Source organism: Borostomias antarcticus (genome assembly GCF_949987555.1).
Source record: "Borostomias antarcticus genome assembly, contig: scaffold_241, whole genome shotgun sequence".
NCBI classification, from domain to species: Eukaryota; Metazoa; Chordata; class Actinopteri; order Stomiiformes; family Stomiidae; genus Borostomias; species Borostomias antarcticus.
In genome coordinates this window covers 34469-51497 of record NW_028176730.1, presented here as the reverse complement: position 1 = coordinate 51497, position 17029 = coordinate 34469, and the positions used below count along the sequence as shown (strand labels likewise).

General features: G+C 43.6%; 1 protein-coding gene across 1 annotated transcript in view; it reads left to right on the top strand.

Moving 5' to 3' along the window:
• Positions 1 to 2004: 2004 nt before the first annotated feature.
• Positions 2005 to 17029, top strand: part of LOC311328176 (NACHT, LRR and PYD domains-containing protein 3-like) — a gene marked incomplete at both ends in the record, with an annotated part of 44410 nt that continues 29385 nt past the window's right edge. The window contains 7 exons of the mRNA XM_084462187.1: positions 2005 to 2048; positions 2170 to 2286; positions 5428 to 5564; positions 6570 to 8472; positions 13800 to 13973; positions 15225 to 15398; positions 16224 to 16397. Of these exons, the coding sequence (XP_084318313.1) occupies positions 2005 to 2048; positions 2170 to 2286; positions 5428 to 5564; positions 6570 to 8472; positions 13800 to 13973; positions 15225 to 15398; positions 16224 to 16397 (2723 nt within the window). The remainder of the gene's footprint in view (positions 2049 to 2169; positions 2287 to 5427; positions 5565 to 6569; positions 8473 to 13799; positions 13974 to 15224; positions 15399 to 16223; positions 16398 to 17029) is intronic.

Sequence of the window (17029 nt, the reverse complement as noted above, 5' to 3'; positions counted from 1 at the left end):
GCGGAGCTTCACCTGTAAAGAGGTCAAAGGTTACCCAGCATCTCCTATGTGTTCTTACCGACACCCACCTTGATAGCCATCCTTTCCCACTCAGACATTCCTCCAATCTTTTTCATGGTTCATATTGAACCACTGATGTTATTTAATAAAGGTGACATATTAGAGTTATTCTTTAAAAGGAATTAAGCATTAAGATGTAAATCATAACATGTTCATCATAAAAATGAAGTGTGACAGATCTATGGAGCAACCAATCCTTTTCAGAGTAGGAGACTGTAACTATCTATCTATCTATCTATCTATCTATCTATCTCTCTCTCTCTCTCTCTCTCTCTCTCTCTCTCTCTCTCTCTATCTATCTATCTACCCGTCTCTCTCTCTCTCTCTCTCTCTCTCTCTCTGTATGTCTCTAAATCTCTGTCTCTGTGTGACTCCTTGTGTCTCTCTCTCTCTCAGAGCTGTTCAGCTGACTATACACCAAACCTGACTTCTGAATCCTAGCCCCATCTCTAGCAGTACACCCCCACACACACACACACACACACACACGTACACACACGTACACACACACATACACACACACACCACTAGATGGCGCTTGATAGGTACAGTCATAAACCATGGATGACATGGAAACGGAGCCCTGTAACATTACTGAATGAACTGATTGAACTGATTTTGATTGACAACATGACCACTGATTGTCAATCTGGCCACACCTGTAGTAATTGATCTGTGCTGCATATAAACCAAGGGAAGTGAAGAAGGTATTGTCTGATGTGTCTTGATTTATCACCCTGACTCTGCAATACAGTTGAGTTGAACTGAGGAGCAATAGAGTCCTAGCTGTAGGATAGTTGAACAAACTGACTCATCTTCATCTGCCTGGACCCACGATGAAGATGTGTTAAAACAACTCTTCTATTGCTGGGGCAGTGGCTATAATTGAGCAAAGGAATAGCCAGCCAGTAGCCCGCACTAAACACAGAGGACAGATTAGAGATGGATGGATGGATGACTTTAATTATCCCTCTAGGGGGAAATTTGGTGATTCAGCAGTGGAAAAATGTTAGAGCAACGTTGTAAATGCAGATCCAGAATATGCATAGTAGTGGAATATAGTGTTGTTCCCAGTGAGCTCTGGTGCACTCTGACAACCAGGACCACGTTCCTGCTCCTTCTACTCACTGAGCTGCCCAGTCTCTCTGACAACCAGGACCACGTTCCTGCTCCTTCTACTCACTGAGCTGCCCAGTCTCTCTGACAACCAGGACCACGTTCCTGCTCCTTCTACTCACTGAGCTGCCCAGTCTCTCTGACAACCAGGACCACGTTCCTGCTCCTTCTACTCACTGAGCTGCCCAGTCTCTCTGACAACCAGGACCACGTTCCTGCTCCTTCTACTCACTGAGCTGCCCAGTCTCTCTGACAACCAGGACCACGTTCCTGCTCCTTCTACTCACTGAGCTGCCCAGTCTCTCTGACAACCAGGACCACGTTCCTGCTCCTTCTACTCACTGAGCTGCCCAGTCTCTCTGACAACCAGGACCACGTTCCTGCTCCTTCTACTCACTGAGCTGCCCAGTCTCTCTAGGAGGAGCTGGACAGGTTTCTGAGGGAGGCAGCTTCTCTCATGACAGTGGAGAGTGTGTGTTGTGTGTGTGTGTGTGTGTGTGTTGTGTGTTTCGCCACCTACATTGTGTGATGTGCGTGTGTCTCACCGCATGACAAATAAAGATGTTTGTTTTTTGTTGTTGACATCATGTTGTCACTGAGCTGTTCTGGGATTGTTGTGCCATAAGAGCGTCATGCTGTATGTGAAAAAGATGCACATTCATCTCTGCTTTATAAACCATCAACCTACCAATGGATCTATTAATAATTTGACTGCTTTTCAGGGGCACCGCCTCTAAAATGAGTCTCTCTGTGGAGAGAGAGGAGGAGAACATTGCCTCTGAAATGAGTCTCTCTGGAGAGAGAGAGGAGGAGAAGACTGCCTCTGAAATGAGTCTCTCTGGGGAATATCACACGGACACCAAAGCTAAGAGGTAAGATGAGAATCCAGAACTGTTCATGACTGGTCTCCACCTCAGAGCTCAGCAGTGATATGATGACATCATCTTTAGTCAGAATACATGAGACTGAAGGTCTCTCTCTGTTGTGTTGAAGCTCAATCCAGCAGGAGAGACCACCCTCACCTGTACCCAGCTGTATGTCCCTGAAGAGTGACAGGTCTATGGATCGACCAATCAACTTCAGAGAAGGAGATCTTACCACTGAGTCACGGTAGGAACTTCAGATTGTTGTCATTAAACTGTTTTATACTAAAACATAAACTGCACCAACATCTATGATTACCTCTGTAGTCAGTCATTATTAACCTCTACCTTCAGCTCAACTTATAGACCCTACTGTGCGTTTCCTGCCTCATATTGACCAGATTCTTATCAACCTTGTCAAAGTAGTCATCAATTAATATTCACCCTCTTCAAATTACCTCAGTGAGTGAGATGTTGGTATGTGGGGTTTGGTGTCTAATCTCATGACTTGCTCACCACTCTAACTTATGAAAAGCAATACCGTTGCACACCAGCACTAGAGGGCAGGCATGAGGAAAACATGGCCTGCTTCAGACAGCTCTATCTCAAGAAGAATAAATGTCACAGCTTAGATATTTACACTGTAGGAATCCTGGGAACCGTAGGATAAACTGTAGTGACAAGTTAGAAAACGGGTATGAATTTAAAAGCACCAACTGCCACCAGGGTGGAGTACTGTGGATGACACTCACACAAACTTGTTAGTTAGCTTTGACAACCGTAGGACAATACCAGTGGCATCTGCATAATGTAGATCTCAACCCAGATCCTGCAGAGCTTATTATTAATAGTTATTGTTCTCATCAACTGATTAATGCAGATGCTAATTAATTGTCCATTAAATGATGTACTATTCTTTTCATTGATGGGAAAAGGTATGTAATAATGACCAGTGCTGTTATTTTATATCCTGTAATGAAGGTGAGATGCTAGTTTTCTCTTTATTGAGACAGTAGGGGTGAGAGGGGTGAGGAGAAGGGGAGAGACAGGGGAGAAGGCTGTAGCGGGATCAAACCCACCCTACCAGGAGGGGAAATGTGCTTCTGAGACCGGGGGATGTTAAAAATCCTAAAAGAGCCGACCAACTCTCTGTCCCTCCTGGCTGCCCAGCCACTGTCCCACCCACCCAGGTGTAGAGGGCGGAGCTTCACCTGTAAAGAGGTCAAAGGTTACCCAGCATCTCCTATGTGTTCTTACCGACACCCACCTTGATAGCCATCCTTTCCCACTCAGACATTCCTCCAATCTTTTTCATGGTTCATATTGAACCACTGATGTTATTTAATAAAGGTGACATATTAGAGTTATTCTTTAAAAGGAATTAAGCATTAAGATCATAACATGTTCATCATAAAAATGAATCATAAAAATGAAGTGTGACAGATCTATGGAGCAACCAATCCTTTTCAGAGTAGGAGCCTGTAACTATCTATCTATCTATCTGTCTATCTATCTCTCTCTCTCTCTCTCTCTCTCTATCTATCTACCCGTCTCTCTCTCTCTCTCTCTCTCTCTCTCTCTCTCTCTCTCTCTCTGTATGTCTCTAAATCTCTGTCTCTGTGTGACTCCTTGTGTCTCTCTCTCTCTCAGAGCTGTTCAGCTGACTATACACCAAACCTGACTTCTGAATCCTAGCCCCATCTCTAGCAGTACACCACACACACACACACACACACACACACACACACACACACACACACACACACACACACACACACACACACACACACACACACACACACACACACACACACACACACGTACACTTGTACGAGCTTCTTGTCTTTGAAATCGAGGGTTTAACATGTTTTTGAAAGATTTTTCAAGGTGCCCACCCACATCCATTGTATGACCTAAACGGTGGTAGAGCAATTATCAGACTTTCTCAAAAGTGCTAGTTTTGTCAACGTTTTGATCTGAACCATTGTATATGATCATAAGTAACCTTAAAACAGGGCTAAACATGCATTTTCCCTTTACTACTCCTTTAATCATGTGTGGGCTGATGTCATCATGTGTAGGCTTGTATGGGGTGAAGTTACTTTCATATGGGCGTCTTTTTCATGGTTCATATTGATTTACATTTTCACTCCAACAATCACTGCAGTTCCAGCTGATAATACTCTGGTGATGTCTCTGTGTCTTTGACAGGATCAAACAGCAGAGACCACCCTCACCTGGACCCAGCTGTGTGTCCATGAAGAGTGACTGGTCTATGAATCGTCCTATCAACTTCAGTGATGGAAAGACCCTCGATGAGAAAAGGTAAATATGAACCACTGATGTTATTTAATAAAGGTGACATGTTAGTTATTCACTAAAGTGAAGTTAACAGGAAGATTTACATCAAACTCTTGAGTCATGTTTATCATAAAAATGAAGTGTGACAGATCTAGGGTGCAACCAATCCCTTTCAGAGAAAGAGTATAGCAGCTTATAATGTATAATGTTATCTATCTATCTGTCTGTCTGTCTGTCTGTCTGTCTGTCTGTCTGTCTTTCTATAAACGGATCTGTCTGTCTGTCTGTCTGTCTGTCTGTATATCTTTCTATAAACGGATCTATCTATCTATATCTATCTATCTATCTATCTATCTATCTATCTATCTATCTATCTATCTATCTCTGTCTATCTGTCTGTCTGTGTCTATCTCTATATCTTTTTATATACGGATCTATCTATATATCTGTCTATCTATCTATTTACGGATCTATATCTGTCTACAGTATCTGTCTGTCTGTCTATTTACGGATCTATCTATCTATCTATATATCTCTCTCTCTCTCTGTGTGTGAGTCCTTCCCTCTCTTTCTCTTCATCTTTCTCTCTCTGTATGTCTTGAAATCTATCCCTGTGTGACTCCATATAAACATTTTTATTCATTCATTTCCATTCATTCAGTCATTCATTCCATGTGTGTCTCTCTCTTAAAGCTAAATCTATCTCTCTCTCTCTCTGTGTGTGAGTCCTTCCCTCTCTTTCTCTTCATCTTTCTCTCTCTGTATGTCTTGAAATCTATCCCTGTGTGACTCCATATAAACATTTTCATTCATTCATTTCCATTCATTCAGTCATTCATTCCATGTGTGTGTCTCTCTCTTAAAGCTCAATCTGACTTCTAAATTCTAGTCCTACATCTAAAAACACACACACACGCGCACACACACACACACACACACACACACACACACACCACTATTTGGTCCTTGATAGAGACAGTCTTAAATCTATTTGACATTATCCCAAAAACCCGCCAGCACCCTCTTACCCTGGTGTTCCTACTGTATGAAACATCTCTTAACACACATGGTTCCTCTGTCCCTGCAGTGAGGGGAGCAGGGCAGCCCTGACTGAGGATCAGTCCAGGTGTGCTGTGTGTGAGCAGATGCTGAGGGACCCAGTCCTCACCTCCTGTGGACACAGGTTCTGCAGAGCCTGCATCACTTCCTACTGGCAGCAGCCTGGTCCATCAGCAGACCACGCCTGCCCCCAGTGTACAGAGAGACCCAGAACACCACCTGGTCCATCAGCAGACCACGCCTGCCCCCAGTGTAGAGAGAGACCCAGAACACCACCTGGTCCATCAGCAGACCACGCCTGCCCCCAGTGTAGAGAGAGACCCAGAACACCACCTGGTCCATCAGCAGACCACGCCTGCCCCCAGTGTAGAGAGAGACCCAGAACACCACCTGGTCCATCAGCAGACCACGCCTGCCCCCAGTGTACAGAGAGACCCAGAACACCACCTGTACTGCAGCCACCCAGAGAGCAGTACGTTCAGAGAGGTGATGAAACAAGTAAGAGATTCACTTGGTAATCTGCTCTCTAACATGATTTAGATCCTCTCACCATCTGTAGAGCTTTGCCATGCATTCATCAAAAAGGTCCAAGGCACTCTCCTTGATTAAAAAGCTTTAATTATCGGCTAGTTCATCTTAGAACAGAATAAAATAAAACAGCCAACATGTTTGGCCATGGGGCCTTCATCAGGGCGAGTTACAAACTAGAGCAAAAGTCAGTAGAGGGCCTTAATAGGCTAAGCAGGCTGCACCCATGGGTGTGGCCAGTGATCACAATTCTAGACAGCTGTGTAGCTGGGAACTGGATAAATCATGCTGCCCACAGGAGGACATCCTTGTCACATATACATTACTGACATTTGTTCAACACACAAGAGATTCAATACCTAGACTGGAGAAAAGGACAACAGGAAAATACACAAAATCAACATCACTTGTCCTAGGTTACAGTCACATAATGAGACACCAAGAAAATAAGAAAATACATATATAATTATCATAATCAATAACCCTTGTAAGCAGTAGAGAGGACTACCAAATTCCTGAAGGTAGACTATAGAAAAGAAATCATATCAGAAATCAAGCCTGTAGTCATATTTGTAGTCACATTTGCTATGAATGTTTGTATTCCTGTCAATCTAATTTCTTGTATTTCCTGTCTCTCCTTAGTTGTAAGAGGTCTCCAAAGAGCCGTAGAGGATCATAAAGCGACTTTGAAGAGGAGGTTTGAACATGTGATTGAGGGAATCATAAAAACGGGGAATGCAACCCTCCTCAACAGCATCTACACTGAGCTCTACATCACAGAGGGACAGAGTCAAGGGGTTAATAATGAACATGAGGTTTGGCAACTTGAGAGAGCATCCAGGAAACAAATCACCAGTGACACACCCATCAACTACAATGACATCTTCAAACCCCTGTCTGGTCAAGAGAGACACATCACACCCCTGCCTGGTCAAGAGAGACCCATCAAACCCATGCCTGGTCAAGAGAGACCCATCACACCCCTGCCTGGTCAAGAGAGACCCATCAGAACTGTGCTGACTGTGGGCGTCCCTGGTATAGGAAAAACCGTCTGTGTGCAGAAGTCAATCTTAGACTGGGCTGAAGGAAAGGCAAATCAAGATGTGGAAGTCATGTTTGTGCTTCCTTTCCGGGAGCTGAATTTGATTAGACATGTCCGGTACAGTTTACTCCAACTACTGAATGTTTTCCACCCAGAACTACACATGGAAGATGCAGAGCAACTTGCTGTCTCTAAAGCCACGTTCATCTTTGATGGTCTGGATGAGAGCCGACTGCTCCTAGACTTCAGAAAGAACCAGACCTGCTGTCATGTCACAGAGTCAACCTCAGTGGATGTGCTGCTGACCAACCTCATCCAGGGGAATCTGCTCCCCTCTGCTCTCCTCTGGATAACCTCCCGACCTGCAGCAGCCAATCAGATCCCTTCTGAGTGTGTTGACCGGGTGACAGAGGTACGAGGGTTCAATGACGCACAGAAGGAGGAGTACTTCATGAAGAGAATCAGTGATGAGAACCTGGCCAGAAGAATCATCTCACACATCAAGACACCAAGGAGCCTTTACATCATGTGCCACATACCAGTCTTCTCTTGGATTTCTTCCACAGTCCTTGAGCACATGCTGAGTACAGAGAAGCAGGGAGAGATGCCCAAGACCTTGACTGAGATGTACACACACTTCCTTCTCATTCAGATGAAGCTGAAGAACCAGAAGTATCAAGGGGAAATCAAGACCGACCAGGAGGAGCTCTTGAGGGCCGACAGGGAAGTTCTCCTGAAGCTTGCAAAGCTGGCGTTTGACCATCTGGAGAAGGGCAACCTCATGTTCTATGAAGAAGACCTGAAAGAGTGTGGCCTCAATGTCCAAGAGGCAGCAGTGTTCTCAGGGGTTTGCACATCAATCTTCAAAGAAGAGTCAGTGCTTTTTCCGAGGGCAGTCTACTGCTTTGTGCATCTGAGCATTCAGGAGTTTTTCTCAGCTGTCTACATTTACCATTGTTACGCAACCAAGAACATGGAGGCACTGGAGCCCTTCCTTGATGCTGATCCGTGGAGGAGTGAGGAGCCTCCGGATGAACTGTCTCTGAATGAGCTGCTGAGGGGGGCGGTACACAAAGCTTTGCAGAGTGAGAATGGACACCTGGACCTTTTTGTCCGCTTCCTCCACGGCCTCTCTCTGGTGTCCAATCAGAGACTCTTACGAGGCCTGCTGCCTCAGATTGAGAGGAGTCCAGAGAGCATCCAGGAAACAAGCAGATTCCTCAAGAACAGGGGGGATGAGGAGGAGAACATCTCCCCAGAGAGGTACATCAATCTCCTCCACTGCTTGATGGAGATGAATGACCATTCAGTTCAGCAGAACATTCAAGCTTACATGCAGAAGAAGACATCAACCGAACTGACTCCAATACAGTGCTCAGCCCTGGCCTACATGCTGCAGATGTCAGAGGAGGTTCTGGATGAGCTTGACCTGAACAAATACAACACATCACAGGAGGGGCGGAGGAGACTGATCCCAGCTGTGCAGGTCTGCAGAAAGGCTATGTAAGTATTCATCTTTCTATACAATTTGATCAATCTATTTAACCTTGTCTGTCCCATTAACCCAGAGGTATCTTCTGGAAGGGAGCCCTCCAAACAAAACATGATATAACACTATAAACACAAAAATACAATTATAGATACAAAATACAATAATACAAAAAATCTGATACAAATGAATATAAAATACAATATACAGAATGCACAGTGCTGAGTAAGGTGCTAAACACTTTGAATTGGTCCCTGATCTGTCCTTTGAATTGTCCTAATGGACAAAGCTGCCTAATGGGCAATTCAAAGCTGCCCTCCTTGTCTCTGTATGTGTACTCTAACCAGATATGTGTTACAATTCCCTGTTACTAAAACCCCTTACCCCTTACTAAAACAGTTCCCTGTGTTACTAAAACCCCTTACCCCTTACTAAAACAGTTCCCTGTGTTACTAAAACCCCTTACCCCTTACTAAAACAAGTCCCTCTGTTACTAAAACCCCTTACCCCTTACTAAAACAGTTCCCTGTGTTACTTAAACCCCTTACCCCTTACTAAAACAGTTCCCTGTGTTACTAAAACCCCTTACCCCTTACTAAAACAGTTCCCTGTGTTACTAAAACCTCTTACCCCTTACTAAAACAGTTCCCTGTGTTACTAAAACCCCTTACCCCTTACTAAAACAGTTCCCTGTGTTACTAAACCCCCTTACCCTTACTAAAACAAGTCCCTGTGTTACTAAAACCCCTTACCCCTTACTAAAACAGTTCCCTGTGTTACTAAACCCCCTTACCCCTTACTAAAATAGTTCCCTGTGTTACTTAAACCCCTTACTAAAACAGTTCCCTGTGTTACTTAAACCCCTTATCCCTTACTAAAACAGTTCCCTGTGTTACTTAAACCCCTTACCCCTTACTAAAACAGTTCCCTGTGTTACTTAAACCCATTACCCCTTACTAAAACAGTTCCCTGTGTTACTAAAACCCCTTACCCCTTACTAAAACAAGTCCCTGTGTTACTAAAACCCCTTACCCCTTACTAAAACAAGTCCATGTGTTACTAAAACCCCTTACCCCTTACTAAAACAGTTCCCTGTGTTACTAAAACCCCTTACCCCTTACTAAAACAGTTCCCTGTGTTGCTAAACCCCTTACCCCTTACTAAAACAGTTCCCTGTGTTACTAAAACCCCTTACCCCTTACTAAAACAGTTCCCTGTGTTACTAAAACCCCTTACTAAAACAGTTCCCTGTGTTACTAAAACCCCTTACCCCTTACTAAAACAGTTCACTGTGTTACTAAAACCCCTTACCCCTTACTAAAACAGTTCCCTGTGTTACTTAAACCCCTTACCCCTTACTAAAACAGTTCCCTGTGTTACTAAAACCCCTTACCCCTTACTAAAACAGTTCCCTGTGTTACTAAAACCTCTTACCCCTTACTAAAACAAGTCCCTGTGTTACTAAAACCCCTTACCCCTTACTAAAACAAGTCCCTGTGTTACTAAAACCCCTTACTAAAACAGTTCACTGTGTTACTAAAACCCCTTACCCCTTACTAAAACAGTTCCCTGTGTTACTAAAACCTCTTACCCCTTACTAAAACAGTTCCCTGTGTTACTAAACCCCCTTACCCCTTACTAAAACAGTTCCCTGTGTTACTAAAACCCCTTACCCCTTACTAAAACAAGTCCCTGTGTTACTAAAACCCCTTACCCCTTACTAAAACAAGTCCCTGTGTTACTAAAACCCCTTACTAAAACAGTTCACTGTGTTACTAAAACCCCTTACCCCTTACTAAAACAGTTCCCTGTGTTACTAAAACCTCTTACCCCTTACTAAAACAGTTCCCTGTGTTACTAAACCCCCTTACCCCTTACTAAAACAGTTCCCTGTGTTACTAAAACCCCTTACCCCTTACTAAAACAGTTCCCTGTGTTACTAAAACCCCTTACCCCTTACTAAAACAGTTCCCTGTGTTACTAAAACCCCTTACTAAAACAGTTCCCTGTGTTACTAAAACCCCTTACCCCTTACTAAAACAGTTCCCTGTGTTACTAAAACCCCTTACTAAAACAGTTCCCTGTGTTACTAAAACCCCTTACCCCTTACTAAAACAGTTCCCTGTGTTACTAAAACCCCTTACTAAAACAGTTCCCTGTGTTACTAAAACCCCTTACCCCTTACTAAAACAGTTCACTGTGTTACTAAAACCCCTTACCCCTTACTAAAACAGTTCCCTGTGTTACTTAAACCCCTTACCCCTTACTAAAACAGTTCCCTGTGTTACTAAAACCCCTTACCCCTTACTAAAACAGTTCCCTGTGTTACTAAAACCTCTTACCCCTTACTAAAACAAGTCCCTGTGTTACTAAAACCCCTTACCCCTTACTAAAACAAGTCCCTGTGTTACTAAAACCCCTTACTAAAACAGTTCACTGTGTTACTAAAACCCCTTACCCCTTACTAAAACAGTTCCCTGTGTTACTAAAACCTCTTACCCCTTACTAAAACAGTTCCCTGTGTTACTAAACCCCCTTACCCCTTACTAAAACAGTTCCCTGTGTTACTAAAACCCCTTACCCCTTACTAAAACAAGTCCCTGTGTTACTAAAACCCCTTACCCCTTACTAAAACAGTTCCCTGTGTTACTTAAACCCCTTACCCCTTACTGAAACAGTTCCCTGTGTTACTAAAACCCCTTACCCCTTACTAAAACAGTTCCCTGTGTTACTAAAACCCCTTACTAAAACAGTTCCCTGTGTTACTAAAACCCCTTACCCCTTACTAAAACAGTTCCCTGTGTTACTAAAACCCCTTACTAAAACAGTTCCCTCTGTTACTAAAACCCCATTGAAATGATCTCATCTTCACTACTTTGTCCCTCATCCATCTACAATATTTACTACTATTCTAAATTTATGACTGAATGAGCCACAATTAAGTTACAAACACAATTTACTATACATATAAAGAGTACTTGCCTATGCTCTACAGCATGATATTTTAGGCAGAGTACTTTTCTTGCCGTCGGCTAGAAATATTTATGTCTGCTTCACGCAACTCCTTAACTCTTCATGTCATATAGGAATGCTATCATATAGGAATGCTATCATATAGGAATGCTATCATATAGGAATGCTATCATATAGGAATGCTATCATATAGGAATGCTATCATATAGGAATGCTATCATATAGGAATGCTATCGGTCAGTGTCTCATTAAAGCCGTCCACCAGGAGATCTGGAAAACACGTCTAGCCCGCTGACAACAGATTAAAGTTAAAGTCCCACTGATTGTCACACACCTGAGTGTGTGAAAATTGTTCTCCGCATTTGACCCATCTCCCGGGAGAGCAGTGAGCAGCAGCGGTGCTGCGCTCGGGAATCATTTGGTGATGTAGCCCCCCAATTCCAACCCTTGATGCTGAGTGCCAAGCAGGGAGGCAATGGGTCCCGTTTTTAGTCTTTGGTATGACCCGGCCGGGGATTGAACCCACAACCTCTCAGTCTCTGGGAGGAAACTCTACCACTAGAATGAATGAATTCACTGAATGCCTCGCCCCGCTCTGTCAGGCCCACAGTTATTTACCTTTAGTCAGAGGAGGGAGGAAAGAACAAATATATAGAAGTATCAGACTCAAAATATATCCCAGCTACTGATGAGCCCCACACAATGCTCATTTAAGTTCTGTTATCATCCAAGGTTTTTGGAGTTGCCTACACAGCTCTCGTGTTCTCCCGTGCTCTGGGAGAGCTGTGTGGTAGTTTCTCAGTGCTCTCGTGTTCTCCCGTGCTCTGGGAGAGCTGTGTGGTAGTTTCTCAGTGCTCTCGTGTTCTCCCGTGCTCTGGGAGAGCTGTGTGGTAGTTTCTCAGTGCTCTCGTGTTCTCCCGTGCTCTGGGAGAGCTGTGTGGTAGTTTCTCAGTGCTCTCGTGTTCTCCCGTGCTCTGGGAGAGCTGTGTGGTAGTTTCTCAGTGCTCTCGTGTTCTCCCGTGCTCTGGGAGAGCTGTGTGGTAGTTTCTCAGTGCTCTCGTGTTCTCCCGTGCTCTGGGAGAGCTGTGTGGTAGTTTCTCAGTGCTCTCGTGTTCTCCCGTGCTCTGGGAGAGCTGTGTGGTAGTTTCTCAGTGCTCTCGTGTTCTCCCGTGCTCTGCTGCTCTGTTGTTGCGTGTGATCACGTGTGCACCTCGCTCTGCACGAATGCTCTTTACTGAGCTCTGTGTGTCTCCCCTATATGTTATGTGTAATGAGTTTTAGTCAGTGAGGCATTCTTACTCCCATCGATTCTCTGATCTTCTAAAATAGATTTCTGGTCTTTAACTGGTCAGAACCAGCTGGAGCTGACCCCCCTATAACTTTTAAAAACTGCTACCTCAGCGCTTGGCATGTTTCCACCTCCTCACATTGCACCATACATACAACCAGTGAGGAGTAACACGTTAGAAAGTACCCGTGCGCAATGCATCAACAATCCCTCGCTACACGGCTGGCAGCTCTGTCTATGGCTCTGACAACGGGAGCTCTGTGCCATGGAAACACCGACACTATTTCTCCCTCCTCAAGATCAAGGACAAAATACTGGTCAAGTGTAATCTATGTATAGAGGCCCATAAGGTGTGAACCTGAATCCGTTATTCTGAAAGCACAAATGCCATGGAAACAGATATTTTTCCTACCCTCATTCCTCGTTATTATTCTGGAAAAGGTGCAAATGCAGTCACCTCTGTTGTGGTGCAGCAAACTAGCCCAAACTAGCCTACTCCTGATTTCTCTAAATCGTATGCTACCAACGGATACATCACCTAGAAGCAGCGTCAGTTATCGATTCATATCATTGTGGATGGCCACAAGTTAAAAATGCCCTTTTTTGCAACATAGGACTTTAATTTCAATTTTAATTTCATTTAGGCTCCTACACATGATTGAAAAGTGATCAGTAGTGACTATATTCTGTATTGGTCCATGTAGCCTACAGCATGCAGCGGGCTGAGAGCTGACTGTTCTATCATCTTCTAGGCCTGTTCATCAACAGTGAGCTTAAAACCTGTCATTTTAGTGTTTTCATTTCCCCCGTATCAAAATATAACATGCTGTATACTGTAGGCTATCAAATTAAAAGTTTGAGAAGCTTCTCCTCTTGAGGTTGGCGTATTGGTTTATAGGCTAGGAATGTTGTACAGTAGGTCACTGGCCAGAGATGAGGTAGCCTACGAGTTATTGAAAGCTGGGTACCCTTTATTAAGCCTTAGGCTACATATAACATGTATATTATACAAATCATATTATTAAGATAAGAATGTCATTAAGGAACAAAAAGTCATACATGTTTACTTTGTAATTTCAGACTCTCTGGATGTGACCTCAACGAAGCCTCATATGAAGTGGTGGCCTCATCGCTCAGCTCAAACCCCTCCCACCTGAGAGAGTTAGACCTGAGTAACAATGACCTGCAGGATTCAGGAGTGAAGCTGCTCTCTGCTGGACTGGGGAGTCCACACTGCAAACTGGAGAAACTGAGGTCTGTATCCCTGAGCATATTCACATGTTAAATGATGGGATTTAAATGTCTAAGTAATTGTACATCTCTGTCCTTGAAGAGGGATGTTTTGAGCATCAACATTCAAGTTGAGAAATTATCTTTGGACTACAGTACATACAGTAGAGTTGACAATATAGGGACTATCATCTCAAAGCATACATACAGACATATACAGACTGTAGGTGGTGGGTGGGTCCTTTATTGAAGGAACAAAGACACAATCAAGATGAAATACAAATGTAAATTGGGTACAAAATATACACACAATCCCAATACACAAGAGTGCAAATAAACAAAGTGTATAAAAGTTTATTCCTTAGCATGCCTAGATGTGTAAAACATGCCCAGGTGTACATGATGAAGTATCAAGTAGTAAGTAGGCTATAGCATGTTGGTAAATGTACATGTCCTGTCCAAAGAGCCTTAGCACCCTCCAAGCTGACTCAGGTCCATAGTGTCCATCCAATCAGGACGCTGATTGGATGCTGAGTATTCATTAGAGCATGGGTTCCCAAACTCCATCAATGTGGGCCTCCCCTCTGAAAACAGTGACACACCCACGCCCCCCCAACCCCCCAAATGTCTCCATTTTGCAAGGCAGCGTCAGCTAGCCCATAACGTTACACAGCTAAGTTAGCTCGGTGGCACCTGCTGCTAGTTAACGTTATGAAGTTTTCGCACAATATATTCATGCCTACGGGGGGAGGCTCTCTCTGCACTATCCACACATTTAGTATAATAGTATAGTATCTCTCACATTATTTATTTCAATCTTCTGACCTTTAAAATCAGGTTTCATTCATAAAAACCATAGACATTTAAAAAATAAATAACATGTTTTTCCTTCTTTTTTTTCTAACCCTCCCTCCGCGCCTCCCCTGACTTTCTTTGGGGCCCCCTGGGGGAGGCCCGCCTCACAGTTTGGGAATGCCTGCATTAGAGGAATTAAAAACCTGCTCATGACTAAAACATATTAGATGCAGCAGCACTCTCTCTCCTAGCTCCAGAATGAGTCACTCTGTTTATAATTCAGTCTGAGAGAGGAAGACAATATAGCTGACATGCCTCCTTTTCACCACTAGTGTAGCAGTGTTTGTCAGAAGGCTGAAGTGAAGAGTGAAGTTACGCCTTTAGTCAGAAAAAATGTTTTGCCTGCCAATGAAAACACGCTTTGTCAATACACTGATTACTGGTGAAGATGTTTGCTAATACTTGTCCTTGTCTCCTCAGCCTGAGAGGATGCAGATTAACAGGGACATGCTGTTCTCTGCTGGCCTCATCTCTCAGCTCAAACTCCTCCCACCTGAGAGAGTTAGACCTGAGTAACAATGACCTGCAGGATTCAGGAGTGAAGCTGCTCTCTGCTGGACTGGGGAGTCCACACTGCAAACTGGAGAAACTGAGGTCTGTATCCCTGAGCATATTCACATGTTAAATGATGGGATTTAAATGTCTAAGTAATTGTACATCTCTGTCCTTGAAGAGGGATGTTTTGAGCATCAACATTCAAGTTGAGAAATTATCTTTGGACTACAGTACATACAGTAGAGTTGACAAAATAGGGACTATCATCTCAAAGCATACATACAGACATATACAGACTGTAGGTGGTGGGTGGGTCCTTTATTGAAGGAACAAAGACACAATCAAGATGAAATACAAATGTAAATTGGGTACAAAATATACACAAAATCCCAATACACAAGAGTGCAAATAAACAAAGTGTATAAAAGTTGACTCCTTAGCATGCCTAGATGTGTAAAACATGCCCAGGTGTACATGATGAAGTATCAAGTAGTAAGTAGGCTATAGCATGTTGGTAAATGTACATGTCCTGTCCAAAGAGCCTTAGCACCCTCCAAGCTGACTCAGGTCCATAGTGTCCAGCCAATCAGGAAAGGCCTTACATACATTTCTATGGATGCTGAGTATTCATTAGAGGAATTAAAAACCTGCTCATGACTAAAACATATTAGATGCAGCAGCACTCTCTCTCCTAGCTCCAGAATGAGTCACTCTGTTTATAATTCAGTCTGAGAGAGGAAGACAATATAGCTGACATGCCTCCTTTTCACCACTAGTGTAGCAGTGTTTGTCAGAAGGCTGAAGTGAAGAGTGAAGTCACGCCTTTAGTCAGAAAAAATGCTTTGCCTGCCAATGAAAACACGCTTTGTCAATACACTGATTACTGGTGAAAATGTTTGCTAATACTTGTCCTTGTCTCCTCAGCCTGAGAGGATGCAGATTAACAGAGACATGCTGTTCTCTGCTGGCCTCATCTCTCAGCTCAAACTCCTCCCACCTGAGAGAGTTAGACCTGAGTAACAATGACCTGCAGGATTCAGGAGTGAAGCTGCTCTCTGCTGGACTGGGGAGTCCACACTGCAAACTGGAGAAACTGAGGTCTGTATCCCTGAGCATATTCAAATGCTAAATGATGGGATTTAAATGTCTAAGTAATTGTACATCTTTGTCCTTGAAGAGGGATGTTTTGAGCATCAACATTCAACTTGAGAAATTATCTTTGGACTACAGTACATACAGTAGAGTTGACAAAATCGGGACTATCATCTCAAAGCATACATACAGACATAATATGTATAATATAATAATATATTATACAGACTGTAGGTGGTGGGTGGGTCCTTTATTGAAGGAACAAAGACACAATCAAGACTAAATACAAATGTAGATTAGGAACAAGACAGGGGCGCTGCTAGGATCCCAAATCATTAGGGCAGGGGTGGCCAACCAGTCAGAGACTAAGAGACACAACAATGACTGTGGTACCACCAAGAGCCACACCATATATACCAGCGTTTCTAAACCTTTCTTTCAGTCACGGCACCCTTCATACGTACTTAAAATCCCAAGGCACCCTAGTCTAATATAAGAAGAAAAACGTTATAGTCCATTAAATATACATTAAGGCTAGGCTGGACTGGGTTAGGCTGGACTGGGCTGGGTTAGGCTGGCCTGGGTTAGGCTGGACTGGACTGGGTTAGGCTGGGCTGAGATGGGCTGGCCAAGGTGAA